The sequence below is a fragment of the Charadrius vociferus genome, unplaced genomic scaffold, assembly GCF_000708025.1.
Source record: "Charadrius vociferus isolate BGI_N301 unplaced genomic scaffold, ASM70802v2 scaffold90, whole genome shotgun sequence".
Lineage (NCBI taxonomy): Eukaryota > Metazoa > Chordata > Aves > Charadriiformes > Charadriidae > Charadrius > Charadrius vociferus.
The window spans coordinates 3,313,932-3,329,476 of NW_009647222.1; the positions used below are offsets into that span (position 1 = coordinate 3,313,932).

A 15,545-nucleotide genomic window follows, 5' to 3' on the forward strand; every position below is an offset into this window, starting at 1 on the left:
CTCCACCCATACTTTAGACAAGTTTCAGGATAATCAAGTTATTTGTGCCTTGATTTAAATCTGACTGAGTACTGAAACCTCTTTTTTATTTTTGAAAGGAGTAGGAGTTTTTGCACTTGTTCTGTATTAAAGCGGTCCCTGCTTGCACTGGGACTGGGGTACTCTGGTTAATTTTCTCTGTCCCAAGGTAGTTGCATTTCTATTTGTGCTTTTACTGTAGGGTTGAGAATGTTCTTATGAATGCCAGCTATTGTCTGCAATAATTGGCTTCTGAATAAAGAGCAGTATTTATTACCTACACACCTGTCCCATTAAAGTATGCCCACTTTTCCGCCACCTCAGCTAACCTGATAGATACGGATGATTGAAGATCCTCAGTTGTTCCTGGCTGTGGGTTGATGTGTGCTGTCAGATAGTGAGACTGTTCAAATGATCTTGGCACTAATTGCATATAAAAGTACCTTCCAACAATAGGGAGGATGCTGCAGCCGCAGTACTAACTCCAGTGAACAACAGCGATGAGGATGTAATTTCTTTTCATGGAATCCAACCTAAATGTACATTTTGTTGATTTTATTTTGACATTTTTGGAGGCGTATCTTAAAGGAAGGGAAAACTTGAGTCTTTTCTTCTTGTTACCGAAACTAGAAGAACATGAAAGCCGCTTTCTCTGGGTTTCCAAAAGCTTCAGGAAAGAGTCACTCCACAAAAAGACACTGCGTTTGGAGCAGTGTTATCAAACGCACAAGAAAATAGGGCAGGTTCTTTGTATTTCCTTTTTGAGTCTCGATTTGATGTAGGAGTATCATCAATTGATCAATAAAACATGTTAGACTGCATGCTACTACTGATTAATTCACACCTTTGGTACACAGTAAGAAACAAGGTGAAGCCTGGTGTCTATAAAGGGACTTGCTAAGTGCATTAGCCAGTTGTCTACTAACGCGTGTAGTATGTCTCAAAGGACCACCCCAGCGATGCCAGCCCCGGCCGCCTGGTGTGCTGATGGCATCGATAGCATGTGGCAGCATCGAGGGTGGAGGGGAGGTCCAGCTGTACAGCAGCTGGCAAACCCTACTCTTTGTTTCCAAGTCTCGCTTCAGGACTGAGGGGAAAAGGAAGATAGTATTGCTGAAAAAATTTAGTCTCCATAGTCATATCCTAATTTTTTTTTTTAGCAAGAAAGATGTGTCAAAAGCTGGATTTTAGACTTCCATAAACAAACTTACGTGTTTGAAGATTGAATACAGTTTGTGAAATGGACAGTCTCGCAAAAAGATCTTGTTTGCTTATTTTATATCCTTCTTTTTTTTTTTTTTAATTCAAATCCCAGAAATGATGACTGTACACTGTAAGAGCTGCTATTCTCCCCACCATTAACACTGGATGAGTCTTAATCATCCCAAAGTGGCCAGCTTCTAACAGCTGCATTTTGATAACTTCTAGCTCTTTTAAGCTCCCTACGTTTAAAATTTTGTGGGATCACTGCTGAATTTTATCAGAAAAAGCGTGGGAGGGTTTCCCTGTGCTCCCTGTGTTGTGTTACCTGACCAGATCTGCAAGTTCTAGCCTCTTTTAAAAAGTGCAGGTGGTTACGTCCAAATTTATTCTGGTCCTTACTGAGTCTGTGAAAATATAAAACTGCTAGAAAGTTAAGCGTGCCTATGGCCTTGACACTGCAGGAGTTTATGCGGGGGTGGTCTGCCCTGGGCAACATCCGTTAGCAGCCAAGTACTGGCCTGTCCTCCCTGTCCCTGCTTGTCCCTGGCTGCAGCCGGTGGCCGGCAGGTTGGGTGGCAGTGCATCGAGAAGCAGTGGGCGGGTGGGATGTGTGCTAGTTTGTCTCAGGGACATGCCGACTGCTTGGAGATGAGAGCTAAGGAGAGCTGAAGGTACTTCCTGAACTCCAGCTGGCTTCCTTGGTGAGCGCGGGCATCAGAAGCAGGGATTCAGCTCTGCCCTTGGATGACCACCATCAAAAGACCCATCTAGGTTATAAAGCAGCAGGGGAAGAAAAGCAACGTGAAAGACTGACAGACCTGGGACCTGAGTTCAGGTTTGGGAGCTGTAGCTCCACAGCACGCTGGGCAGATGTTATCCCACTGACTTGCCATGATGCTTTCTCCACCCTTCCTGGGGCTGTTTGAGGTCACAGCAGGGGATGGTCCAAGTCATTGGTAACCTCATGGGCAATGCAACCACTTAAGCTGGTTTGTAAATGCAGATCCGTGTGGATTCGCTGGTCCTTGAGGTTTGATCCCAGGCCTCGGTCTCTCCTCACCAGAGATCTTAGCAGACCGCATTGATTTGGCTGCATGATTTCAGCAAATTCTTATTTTCAAGAAGCTTAAAGTGAGATTCAGATGTCTAAACACAGGCATCGAGCTCCAGATCAGACTTCCTAAGACAGTCCCGTGGTACTAACATATACAGCAGGAAACCGAAGGGAGACATGGAGCCTCTGGGAGTGGCAGCTGGAAGCCAAGAGGGATATGCCAGGACATCTCAGGTGGCACTAAGGTCTGTAATTTGACAACTTGTTCACACCTTTGGTGTCCTTCAGGCTGAACCCTTTGGCAAATGGGGCTGAAGGGGACACGGAGAGCGGTGATACAATGCGGACAGAAAACATAACTGTCCCTGAGTACTGATTCAATTTACTACCATACTTATTGCTGAAAAAGCTGTCTTAAAATCAATCTTGACTATCATAGCATTTTTTACTCCTGATGTATTCATGAGTGTTTGGCATACTGTGCACATTCTTAGTTTTGAGAGAACCGACATTAATAGCTATTAAGTTAAGTCTGAAACTGTGTGGCATTGTTAATTACCTCCAGTCGTGTAATTTATTGAACTTACAAAACTTAAGTTCTTGAGTGCTATGACTAATTACAAGATTGGAAATTAATCCAGAAGTGGAAATTACAGCCATACTTGAAAATGTGTCTCGGGCAACTTTGATCATTTTCACATGCTTTTATCCCCAGGTCTCTACGAGGAGATCCGTCAGTGCCGTGAGGCCTGTGGAGAAGCTCATATGAAAACAATCTTGGCAACAGGTGAACTGGGGTCCCTCGCTAATGTCTACAAAGCCAGTATGATAGCTATGATGGCAGGTAAATATACGCGGTTTTCGTTTGAAGCTAAGAATGTTTTTGCTATATTATTTATGAAGCTTAAAAAATTCAAGTCGCGAAAGTTTAGATTTGCCGATAGTAGGCAAAAGCTATTATGCAGCAATTACTGAAGTTGCAGGTGTAGTAATGAAGTATTACTTGTTTTGTATAACCTACAAAAACTGCATGAAATGTTAAATAACACTTAAAACATCTAAATGACAAAATGTGTAGGAACAAATATTTGTTGTCAAACATCTGATCCTTGGTATATTTCATAAGGACGCATACATTTGGGGCAGATACACATATTATCCAGGCAATTGTGGTGAGCTACATGCGTGGTGTAGGTAGGTGGCTCGTAAGTTTGTTTTAAATGCAGGGGGATCTTTCCTGGGAAGATTCGTGCTGTCAGCTCTCATTTCTGGTTTCTTATCACTTCTTCTAACCGCCTCTATGAGAGTGTGATTCGGGAAATGAACTGTGCTGCAAATGCGGCGAGGGGAAGAACGCTGCATGCTCCAGCCAGTGCTGGGATGGGCTCGGTTATAACTGGTTTTAATTGGGACACTCAAAAGCAGTGGTACTCACTACCAACAATTAACTGGCATTTCAAAAGGTGTTCTGTCTTCCCTGTCTTTGAAAACTCGATTACATCTGACCTGATGTTTAGGAGTCTGTCTGTCTTTTATTCTCAACCTTTCGGCTAAGATACACATTGCCATGAGCAGGATAGAGTTTTTAGGGGCTATGTATAGTTTGTAGGTATTACTTTTTTGCATAGCTATAGCCATTGCAGACTGAATGTAGCAAAGCACCCATTTGAGCCCAGATTTACAGCAGTATATTCTCTATTCTCTCTGCTGCTTTGGGGCTGCGCTAGTACAATTTTCCCTAGTTTAACCAGGATTTTAGGGCTGTGTTTTAATGCCATCTTTAAGATGCAAAACTGGGAATTGCCTGATAAGGCTATGTTCTTTGAACTCTGTTCTAGACACCCTGCTTCTTCCACTGTGCTTGAAAGAGGGCTTTTCAAGTCTATTGATAGAAGTGTAAAGATAAGCTAAGAACCACTTGGGTTAGTCTGTCTTCTGAACTTTCCTTCAGTTTTGTGTAGATTTTTTTTTCTACTGTAAGCTCTTCAGACCTAGAATTTCTTCTTGTTTTAGAGCAGAAAAAATCATCCAAATGTCTTTGTCAGTATTTAAATCAATATTCAACTTGCTGCTGACCTCACTGTCTCCTTACACAACACTGTGCTTATCTACTGCAAATGGAATGGGAGGCATTTCAGGCTTCTTACATGCTCAGCTACAATGTCAATTAGTATCATTAGATACACAGGATCAGTATTATGCCAGTAAATATTGCTTTTAATTAGAAGAGGTGTAGGAAATACACATTCCCTGTCATTTAAACTGATGTGTTAATCATTATGATCACTTTTTGTAACATGGAGTAGAGAAAAATTCAGGTTGTAAAGCATTTTAACATTTTCAGATTTTTTGATGGTGTAGTTTTTTTGAAATACAGCAGATGGCTCTATTGTTAATGATTTTCCTTGCGTAGTTATTCATTTTATAAGATACATATCCATCTCAATATATGCAGTAATTTCCTTTTTTCGGTCTCTTGCTTTTTCTTTGTGGGCAGGTGTAAAAATAAGAATTTTTTGGTGCCCTATGTACATGTATCGAGGGACAGATTTTCAGACTCTGACTTGTCAGAACTGCTGAGAACCTCAAATTCCAGCTGAATTTTGTTTGATTTGTGTATTTCTAGCATTTGGGGGAGAAAGTAATTTGGCACAGCAGTTTTAAATTCTAACTTTAGTATCCATATTTTTTTTCAACCGGTGCCACGATTTAAAAGAAAGAAATAAAAAAAGCAGATGATCTTGTGGATATGGCAAGCCTTGGCAACTTTTATCTGAAGATAAAAAAGCAACAACTCTGATAAATTTGACCCTAGTAATTGGTTTTATATGGGGAAATTTGTTACACAGTATCATGGATTCAACTACAAAACTGGCTTTAGAAGTTTAGCTGCCTCTGGCCAATTTCTCCTGTCCTTTACACCAAAATTTGCTGCTCCTTCAGCTATGCTGTTCAAAGTGCTCATTGTGATGCATTCTAAGCTGAGTTTTCAAAGTAATACAGTTTAAAATTACTGTGTTTTTTTTAAAGTGGTCACAGCCTCCAATAATCTGGTTTACAGCCTTGCCTTGCATGTGATTATATCAGTGCAACTGAGGATGTGGTGTGCAGTATTTAACCTGTTTTCTCTTCACTATGCATAATGTAAGCCTACCATGTAGGGAGCGCAAAATCCTAGACTTACAGATCATAGAATCATAGAATGGTTTAGGTTGGAAGGGACCTTAAAGATCATCGAGTTCCAATCTCCCTGCCATGGGCAGGGACACCTCCCACTAGACCAGGTTGCTCAGAGCCCCATCCAGCCTGGCCTTGAACACCTCCAGGGATGGGGCATCCACAACTTCTCTGGGCAACCTCTTCCGGTGCCTTACCACCCTCACAGTGAAAAATTTCTTCCTAATATCTAATCTAAATCTACCTTCTTCCAGTTTAAAGCCATTCCCCCTCATCCTATCACTACATGCCCTAGTAAAAAGTCCTTCCCCAGCTCTCCTGTAGGCCCCCTTTAGGGACTGGAAGGCCGCAATAAGATCTCTCCGGAGCCTTCTCTTCTCTAGGCTGAACACCCCCAACTCTCTCAGCCTCTCCTCATAGGAGAGGTGCTCCAGCCCTCGGATCATCCTCGTGGCTCTCCTCTGGACACACTCCAGCAGGTCCATGTCCTTCTTATGCTGGGGACTCCAGAGCTGGATTGAGTAGTCCAGGTGGGGTCTCACGAGAGTGGAGTAGAGGGGCAGAATCACACTCCCTCATAAATGATGTTTACGTTGCCCTTGCTGAGCATGCACACATTCACCTAGGTCCTGAAGCATGAAGCTGCTAGATGTGTTGCAACGTGTATATAAAATATATGTATTACCCATGTGTTTCATTTGTGAGACTCAGAAAGCTGAGAGAGTAACACAATGCTGATTTATCAGTAGCTCCGTGGTTAAAAAGCTTGCCTGGGATATCTAGGACTTGGTCTTTCTGACCGAGGTTCTCCCACACAAAGGTCAATTTTCCAGTGTATTTGCTCTTAAGGATCTCAGTCCCAATAACGTTGCTCTGCTTTGCCCAAAGCAATTAACTGAACAGGGAGTACAACTCAGATGTCTCCTCTCCCAAATAACTTTCCAAAATTTGTAGACAATCTTCCTTGTGGTGGCTTGAGGAATTATTGGTGTATGCTGAGAACCACAGCATGTTACATTTAGTTTGATTTAGCTAGCAGGTGGGGGTTCAGCCACTGGATGTGAGGCCATCTGCACAGATCACTGACTTGAGAAGGGATGGTAAAAGGCCAAAAAATGTGACTGGGATCTTAAAAGAACGCTAAGGGCCGTGCTCAGGCTGGGGTGGTGTGCCCATGCACTTTTATGTTCAAAGCAGATTGCATAGGCCGCTTCTGTAGGCAAACATCTGTACCCTGAATCACAGCCCTTGCAGGACTCAGTGGAAGCCATTCGCTGCACACCAGTAAGCGTGGCTGAGCGCAGTCAAACGTGCAGATCCCAGCAGTGCACTACAGGTGGAGGCCACTTGTAGGAACGGAGCTTTGCACAACATGCCTGCTTACAAGATGTTGATGCTTGCACCTGAAACAACTTGGGGAAAAGTGTTGCTTCACAGTGAAGTGTGAAAATAATTTGCCTCTATTTGAAGCAGTGGCTCTTGGCTCCTCCTGTGTCTGAAATCATATCTCCAAAGTACTGTGACTACTTTTTCTTCCTTCTCTAGCACGGTACATAAGGCGAAAGGCACCAGAGTGGGAGCAGGCACCCAGTTCTCTTAAATTCTTTTAACTTTTACAGACTTGACTGACATGTGATAAATTCTTCTGGAATATTTTAGAACCTATTTCTGAGTGAAAGAGGCTGACAGCCCTCTTGGGACAGTGACTCACCTGGCAAGAATAATCCTTACAGTGCTAAGGAGGACATAATGGCAGGTAGGATTGCACATCAGTGGCTCTGTGTCGCTACCGAAGAAGCACATTGTTTTCAGAGAGCTGACCAAGAGAAAATCTCAGCATTGAATCAGGGAATTTTGGTCATTGGTTTATAACGTCCAGTGCTATTTCTTGAGCTTCTTGAAGTCTCGATGATGGTTTGAGTACATGAGCTTCTCAAGGGAAACTGACTGCATCTTTGACTCTAGCAGACAGCTTCCAGATAATCAGTAGAGCAAACTAGTTCGTGGTTTTCACTGTCTGGTGTATACTTGTGTGAGTATACAGGAGATGCTCAAATCTGTCTTCGTAGCATCTTTGAATAAACAGTGTTATGGAACACAAATGGGAATGCCTGACTTCCCCATACCAGTAGGAACTATTCTGTGTTTCTTCATCATGGTGTCTTTAAAAACAGCAGGTCTTGTACACAGTTCTTTTGTGAGAAGTAGGACATTTTTTAACATTTTTTGACACAAACATCAGAAACTGCCAAGGAAGCCAGACAAGGAAGGGAAAAATTATGAACTTGCAGTGGGAAAAGAATGCTTCAGTAAATGTGTGAATGACTTAATTGCATATTTCAGTCATATACCACGACATTTTGGAAAATCACATTTTAACCATATTACCTAATTACAAAATCTTTATTGTTCTGCGTGACAATTTGTATTAATTAAGATATGCAGACTGGGGGAGAGGTGGATGAAGTGATTAAGTAAATGTACTTTACTTTAAAAGTGAAAACTTAATCTTTGTCATTTTGACTGTAAAAACTGGTCTTGATAGTACTTTTATATCCCTCTTTGGGAAGCTAAGGGAAACACACCAGTGACATGTGAAAGATATGTTTTCATTATATATACCTAAAGTACCTGTGCAAAGATCAGTAAAGAGTGATGTATGTTCTTCTGCAGCTCTACTAAATGTATGGGTTTAAAACAATTTTTTCGTAGGTCATTAAGCAGTTAGTCAAATAAATTGTAAGTTGAGATACTGACTAATGTAAAAATTTAATTTAGAAAGGGAATTAGTGCTAAAGCAAACTAACTTCTAAAGTCTCTAGCACAAAAAACCCTGAAAAAAGTAGCAGAAGATGGCTGAGGCAATAAGGTCTTTGATGCTGATAGTCTAGAAGAAGAAAATTAAAACACATTAAATGTGTCAGCAGAAATTTTTTTAGATGCTTTGATACTGTTCATTCCAAAGTGAACAGAAATAATGTAGCCAAACAGTGAAGAAAAGCTGTGTCTTGCAGTTCTCAGGAGAGTCCACTATCAGTCCTTCAGGCTTCAGCCTGCTTTACAGGGATGGTTCCAGTTAATACACACTTAGCATTGTCACAGAAAACCTTACCAAAACTTAAAGGCACAAATAGGCTGTCCTTGTGCTGGATCCAGAGAGAAACTGGCTGAAGGCTGTAGTATCCAGTCTTTGTCTATAAAAGCAGAGACCAGTGCCACAAGGTTCCCACAAAGAAAACTCAGGACAGAGAAGTACTGCATGAAGAGATTTCCTCAAAAATCTTGAAGACTGGAACATCTCACTGCACAAAAGCTTAGTCCTGAATTAAGGAAAGATATGACAGTTAATAATTCTAAGAAGAGAGAGTCCAAGAAATGTGGTTTGGAACATCGCAGGATAATGCCTGGCTATGCAAAGCTTTTACCCCAGCTCTAAATAAGGGTTTTATACTGTCATTAATACTGGTGCGGATCCATTTTTACTATGAATAACGGGAAGACAAATTCTAAGGTACCGATAGCTGTTGTCGTTTTGAGAACTATCTTGCAAATATTTGTTTTGAGCAGGGTGAAGTAGTATGGCTGTAAACGTGTTAGCAGCTGTCTAGGTGCAAGGGATGACTTTCCTACTGCTGGATGTGGACAACTGTGATCCAAAACTTCTACCAAGCAAAAGTTTCATGAAAAATGGAAGGGAAGAAACTAGCAAAATTTAACAGAAAGGCTAGGCATGCTTTGCGCAAATGCAACTAATGTAGGAAACAAGACTCCTGAATAAGTAATAATACTTGGCTCTTAGATGGCACTTTACGTCTTCAAAGCACACACTGACGTAAGCAGAATAAATCTTTCAATCGCCCTGTGAAGTATGAGACATAGATAATAACAGACAAGTCAAAAGTCAAGCTGAGATCAGTTGTGAGTTCCTGGCTTTAAATCCCAAGCTCAACCCAAAAGTTGAGGGTCCCCTCAATAGCATGTGAGTTGTATTATGTTTAAAGAAAAGTTTGATTTAATTATGTGTCTACAGCTTCAGCTGCAATTTGATACTAAGTAAGTCAGTTATTAGAGCCCAGAGCATTTCCAGATGAAAGGCAAACAAAGGGTGGAGCCATGGTAACATATAAAACAATTTCAATTTATGTCTCATTTTATGCATCTGAAATAGAACCAAGTGTATTGCGTTTACAGTTTATTTTGGAAAGGGTAGACTTTACCCTGTAAAAGGTCCATCAGAAATCAGGGGCAACACGAGGCTGTCATCTTCTGAGAGCAGACTGGGTCAAAATTGGCAGCTCCTTTCTACAGGTGTGAACTGTCTCCGAGTGCTTTCCAGGGTGACACATGATGTTAAGCGCTGGTCTGGAGGTCCAGCTTAGGGCTTGGGGACAAGCTGGTAAGTCCTTACTTTTTGAATGTGTAGGAAGAGGACTTATTGCCTGACTGATGACTAAGGCTTTCTTGATCACAATCTGGTAGTCGTTTCCTCTCGCCTTGCAACCAAGCAGGAGTCAAAGTGAGTCCAAGGTGTGATGGGGATTGCTTGCTGTTCCAGCTCGCTGGCAGAGGAAGGTAGATGTTGAAACACGGCGTATTCTTGCATCGGACTGCTCGTCTTCAGAGAACAATATACAGTGCAGAAGGGAGTGTTCTCCCACCTGTGTTGTCAAATCGTAGAGAATAATCCCAACTTTCTTTGGCTGTGATCTTCTGGCAGTACAGATTAGATCTAGCGTGGGCATGAGCACATTTCTGAATTTCTGTCAGTTTACTGAGAGCGCATAAAACGATGTTTATGTCAGCTCTTTTCTGTCTGCATGCGTGCAGACAATACCTCATTTGTCCAAATATCTGCCCATTCCTTCAAAATTTTCAGATAAATTTGAACTTGCAGAGTTTGTACTACTTCAGCACTTTGCATCATGCAGATGCAGTGTTGTATGTCATTTTAGGAACATAGCGTTGCTTACTGTCGTGAATATGTAGAAGTGGTTGCAGTTGGCTGCTGTAAGAGGCTCATCAGGACAGTAATTAACGCTATGGAATTATATTAGTAGTTGATAACTTTCCTGTCTGTTTGCTGCAGCAGATGTCCTGCATTTTGCATAGTCTGCAGTTGTTCTTCACGTTCAGAGCTCTGGTTAACATCACTGAAAGTTTAGCACAAGAAACAAGCATAAAACATGCTGTGGAAAACCAAGATACAGAGCAGGTCGACAGGTGACACTGTCTAAAAATTTCAGATGGTATTATGGACTAAAAAAGTTTTTGAGTTAGGAGTTAGATCAAAAGATGGATGGTCTTTAAATACAATAGGTCTAAAACAGGTTTCTACAGGAACTGTGATTTCATTTATTCTGGTACAGAGTGAGGGGGGATAAAAAAGCCAGTGGTATAAAAATGCAGATAGCTGCATGTTCAGTGAGGCAGTACAAGGCTGCTCCCTTAAATGATGTAATTGCCTACAAGCTTAACAGTGATACTGCAGCTAATCACTAGAAATAATGTAGGCGTGATAGATAAGCTTGGAGTTGAAAAGTTCTAACAATGCAATCACAATATCCTCAGGTTTGAATTACTGATGAGAGTCCATACAAAGAGCAGTAACACAAAAAGAATGTTGGACTTGAGTAAAGCAGACCTTGAAGGAATGCAAAATGAGACTTAAAAATCTGTCTGGAACTCAATAATGTATGTATAGGGAACCAGAAGTGAAGGAATGAGAAGTGGTTGAGAAACACTAGGGCAGGCTCTAATGAAAAGTCTTTTCAGAGGAGTCAAAAGAGCAACAGAACCCTATACAGATAAGTAGAGGACAGAAGTAATACGTAAGAGAAACAGAGATGTTGGGGGAAGAAAAAAGTACAGAGTCTGTGAAGTGAGAACAGAGTTAGAATGTATACGGTAAAACCTCATTTGTTTGCAGTTTGTTAAGCTAGAAACCCAGACGTGCATGCGATGCCATGTTTTGTTATGCATTTATTTATGGGCTTACTGAACTGTGCACTAGCCTATACAGCCATATCTGAGGGGAGACAGTTATCTGGGGCCATTTATATTTGTCATACCAGAATGCCTGGCAACTCAGTTTGCTAATTTTGGGAAGGGTCTCTTCTATTAACAGTATTCTACTGTAATCAGAACATAGCAATATACACCCTCTGCTGAAGTCAAAGAAGAAATACCAGTGTAAAACAGATGACATTTTTCAGGTCTGTACCTGTTTGTTTGATTTTTGTGTTATCCACAACATCGCTTCACTTTCCCGTCCACCATCCCAGTTTACTAATAGAAACAGTGCTATTTCCAAGCACTGCTCACCAGAATAATACCAGGTTAAGTCAGGAAGCCAGAAGACAGGTAGAATTATTTGAGGTAGCAGAATGACTCCTAACTTATCATTACCTTTGACAGCTCTGTTAGCTTCTCAGTTTTTCCATATGTAAAATTAACATTGCACATTTTACAGGACCTCTTTGAGGTCTAGTAAATTAAGATATAAGCAGAAATATGTTCCTCTCATTAGAAGGCAGAAATTTTCCATGCCTGTGCGTGAAGATGGAATACCCTTGGTCACGATTGAAATTGGGAAACGGAGCAAGAGAAAGTCTGGAAATTCTCTGGTGGGAGCTGCTGACTCTGATGTACTAGAAGTACAGATAACCCTGGGAGTGACAGTGGAGGTGGGGGCTGGCACAGCTTGCCGTGGTACTCCAGGCTGATGGCATCGTTCACCACATGATTGACCGGCATTGCCCGTAGCAGCAGGGAGGTCATCTCCCTTCAGCTGTGTTCATAGCACTCCACTCAAAATGTTCTTTTAAATGAAAGAGTTTTTCTGTGCCTCCCGTACGCCTGTTTTACTGTGCTTTGGTGTTCTCCCTGCGCTGAGCAAAATGGAATGAGCAGTATGCCCCTACAAGAAATGGTAGAGGAGCAGGAGTGTGTTAACTGCCCAGAAATCCCAGGACTTGTCTCTAGATCTCAGAGAAGGGTTTGAACCCTGATCTGCAGATTTCTGCTTCTCAACCTGTAAGAAAGTGGCTATTTTTTATGCTTCGACCTTTGAAACTGGTTGTGAAATAGTAGGTTACAGTGAGTAGGCAGGTACTGACAGTTTAACATACTGTTGAGAGGGGTCAACCCTCTATTAACAAACTATCTTAAATGCCTGAATAACATTTTTCTTTTGCTGATACCCAAGATCTTTGCAAAGCATGTTAATTAAGGAATATCTAAATGGTATACTTTCAATTTATAACAACTGATGCAGAGAGGTGAGAAAGCACCCTTGTTGCGTTAATTTTCCCCATGAATGAAACCTTGTTTCTATGTTAAATAATTTGTTAGAATTTGAGTTAAAACTTCTGAAGTTTCATATCACCTCAGACTCAGAAATCGTTGCACAGTGAGTAGTTCTAGTCAAACATGCCATCAAAATAACACGGCTTCCTGGCAAAAAACTTTGCATCTGTGAAGCTCTGGTATTGAAGGTAATGGTTTGAGAGAATGCAATTTTAAAACATGGAAATATTATGTAAAATCAATAGATGTACAGGGTACTATTTATTTCTCTGATATTTCAAGTTGTTTTTTTATTGTGTTAGCAGCAGGTGTTAAATTCTACTAAACCAGTGAAAAATAGAAATAAATATTTAATTTACTGTATCTATCAATTTTACAAAATTGGCTTATGAAATATTAAAGTATCTTTTAAGAGATTGCAAGTAGGAACGCTAGTTAGAAAATCCAACCCCTTAACAGAAACTTAATATAGATGTGGAAATAAACTAAGCATGATTTTCGAGTTGTGGGTCCTGGGATTTTTTTTACTGCTTTTTAAGGTGGCAAGGCCTTGTGATCCTGCCTGTCTAATTTGAAGGTACATGCTCATGACAGCAGAAGTATGAAATTGGACTTCTAAAGAGAAAGATGTTGAATGGAAAAATACGCTAGGAATACGTGACATTGAACATCCATAGGTTATTTTAAAACAGTATGGACACTCATTTGAATAAACCCCTTTAATCATAAGGAACAGGAATCCAGTGGAAAACAAAGAAGCATAACAAGAGGTGGACACAAACGTAAGTGAAATACATATTGAGACATGAAAGTGGGACAAAAATTAGTCATATGGAACAAGAAGTTTGCTCTAAGGAGGTTATGGGTGGTTTCCTTACCAATAAACTGGATGTGAAAACACACTGGGATCAATATAAAGACATCGCTAAATTTGACAGCTCACGTCCTAATGGTACTGACGCTGTATTTCTAAGTGTTGCATCACTAAGTGCAGAGAAACAAGCTCAGTACCCGAGCTGGCTGCCAAGTTGCATGATGCTACAAACGCATTCCTCAGAGCTAAACAGGACTGCCTATTCAAGTGCAAACATTTACGCTCGTGTTTAACATTTTCCCTTCCTTATAAATGGAAGTTTTAAACTGGAATTTAAGAGGTCTTCTTAATAGACTTTGTCAGGCTTTTCTCAAAGGAAAATATTTCTATCAGAATATGACCACAGGATAGAGCAATATTCTTCAGCAACGTGCTCATTTCAGTGGTGTTTGGAAGGAGAGTTCCATGACTTTTTCCAGCTTGCCTCTGTGGTTGATTGCAGTATTTTTGGCAAGTTGCACAAAGGACTTGAACTTCCTTGGTAGGTGCCTGGGTTACTTGGAGCTCGTCTCCCAGGCTTTCTGCGCTCCTTTGATTTGTGTTGCCAAAGTGCAAACCGTGTATGGAAGATGTTGAAAAAAAATGGAAGATATTCCCTTCTTTGATACTGTACTTTGGAATTTCAACCCCTGGGAAACGTTCCTGATTTATGTATTTTTAAATTCCTTTTCTGAAATTAATTTCTGCATCTCTCAGAAAAGACAACTTCTACTTTCTGACTATGCTTACTTTATAGTTACCGGAGACAATAGCTTTCCCAGAGCTGCCTGTAAGAGTCCTGCTTTTGAGAGGATTTTTCCAAAGACAAAGATGACAGCAAAGTCCATAGTCTTCTTGGCAAGTCAACAGGGATCTGTCATCTGATTGTCATTTGTACTTCTGATGTTTCTTCCCCTCTAGCATTTGTACTATAAAGTGATTTCCTTGCACTGTACAACTGCAGCTGATATCTCAAGTTGAGTTCTCCTTAAATGTAAGATGTAGAAAAACTTCCTCCTTCATGATGACAGGACTTTTTCTTAAGCAAAAAGTCTTCCTCCCATCACCTTTGCACTTACACTGCCAATGCAATGTCCAATTTACCAGCCTATCCCAAACGTTGCAGAGGTGAAATCTTGTAGTTTATCACAAAGATTTGTTAATCCATCTCTAATGGACCAGAAAGGAGACAGATGACAATGTTCCGTATTCTGTGCAGCACATTACACTTAAATTATGCCATGCAGAATTATGAGTCGTATATCTTCAAAAGCCTCCTTCCCACTAGTCCTAGAAAATGGACGTGTAGAGAGCTCAAAGGAAACACAAAGCCTTACACGTAAATGGAGCTTTGAAATGAACCCAAGCTCCAGGATGAGAAAGCAGCTTGGTGGGGTGTGATGGAAGGAGATGCCACGTTTCTCATGGCTTCTGGTCCCCAGTAAGAGAAGGGGTAGCATTTTCAGGTGGTGCTCTGATAACGAGGTAGCATATACATGCTGTTGATGGCTAACTGGTTACTTTTATGTTGTAATCAGGTACTGTGTTTGCAGCTTCTCTGGATGTAAGCAAATTTAGCTTCACAGCAGTTTGCTTGGTTGCCAGCTGCAGCTTCGAGGCAGGGTCCTCCGGGAACTTCAGCTGGATGGACCCTGTGCTATTGTAGTGATGTGATTTCCAGCGCCTGGGTTAGAATAACAGCTCACTTAGCTTTAAACTAACTGTCTCCAGAGTGTAATGCAGAAATGCTGGTTTGTTGCTTAGAAGTGAAACAAAAAAATCCTGGTAACGTAAACAGAGCTATTCTGTGCTTTCGAACAACTTCTTGGTGAGCTCGTTTGCAGGGACTTGCTTGTATTAGGAAGTAAGAACAGAAGGCAGGAGAGAAACTTAGGAAGAAAGGAATATATTTTTCTGCTGAAATGTTCAAGAGAT

General features: G+C 41.0%; 1 protein-coding gene across 1 annotated transcript in view; it reads left to right on the forward strand.

The window, feature by feature from the left end:
• The window catches only part of DERA (deoxyribose-phosphate aldolase (putative)), a 60,901-nt gene that overhangs the window by 24,240 nt on the left and 21,116 nt on the right, over nucleotides 1–15,545 (forward strand). Inside the window, 1 exon segment of the mRNA XM_009879760.1 lies at nucleotides 2,991–3,119. Within this exon segment, the coding sequence (XP_009878062.1) occupies nucleotides 2,991–3,119 (129 nt within the window).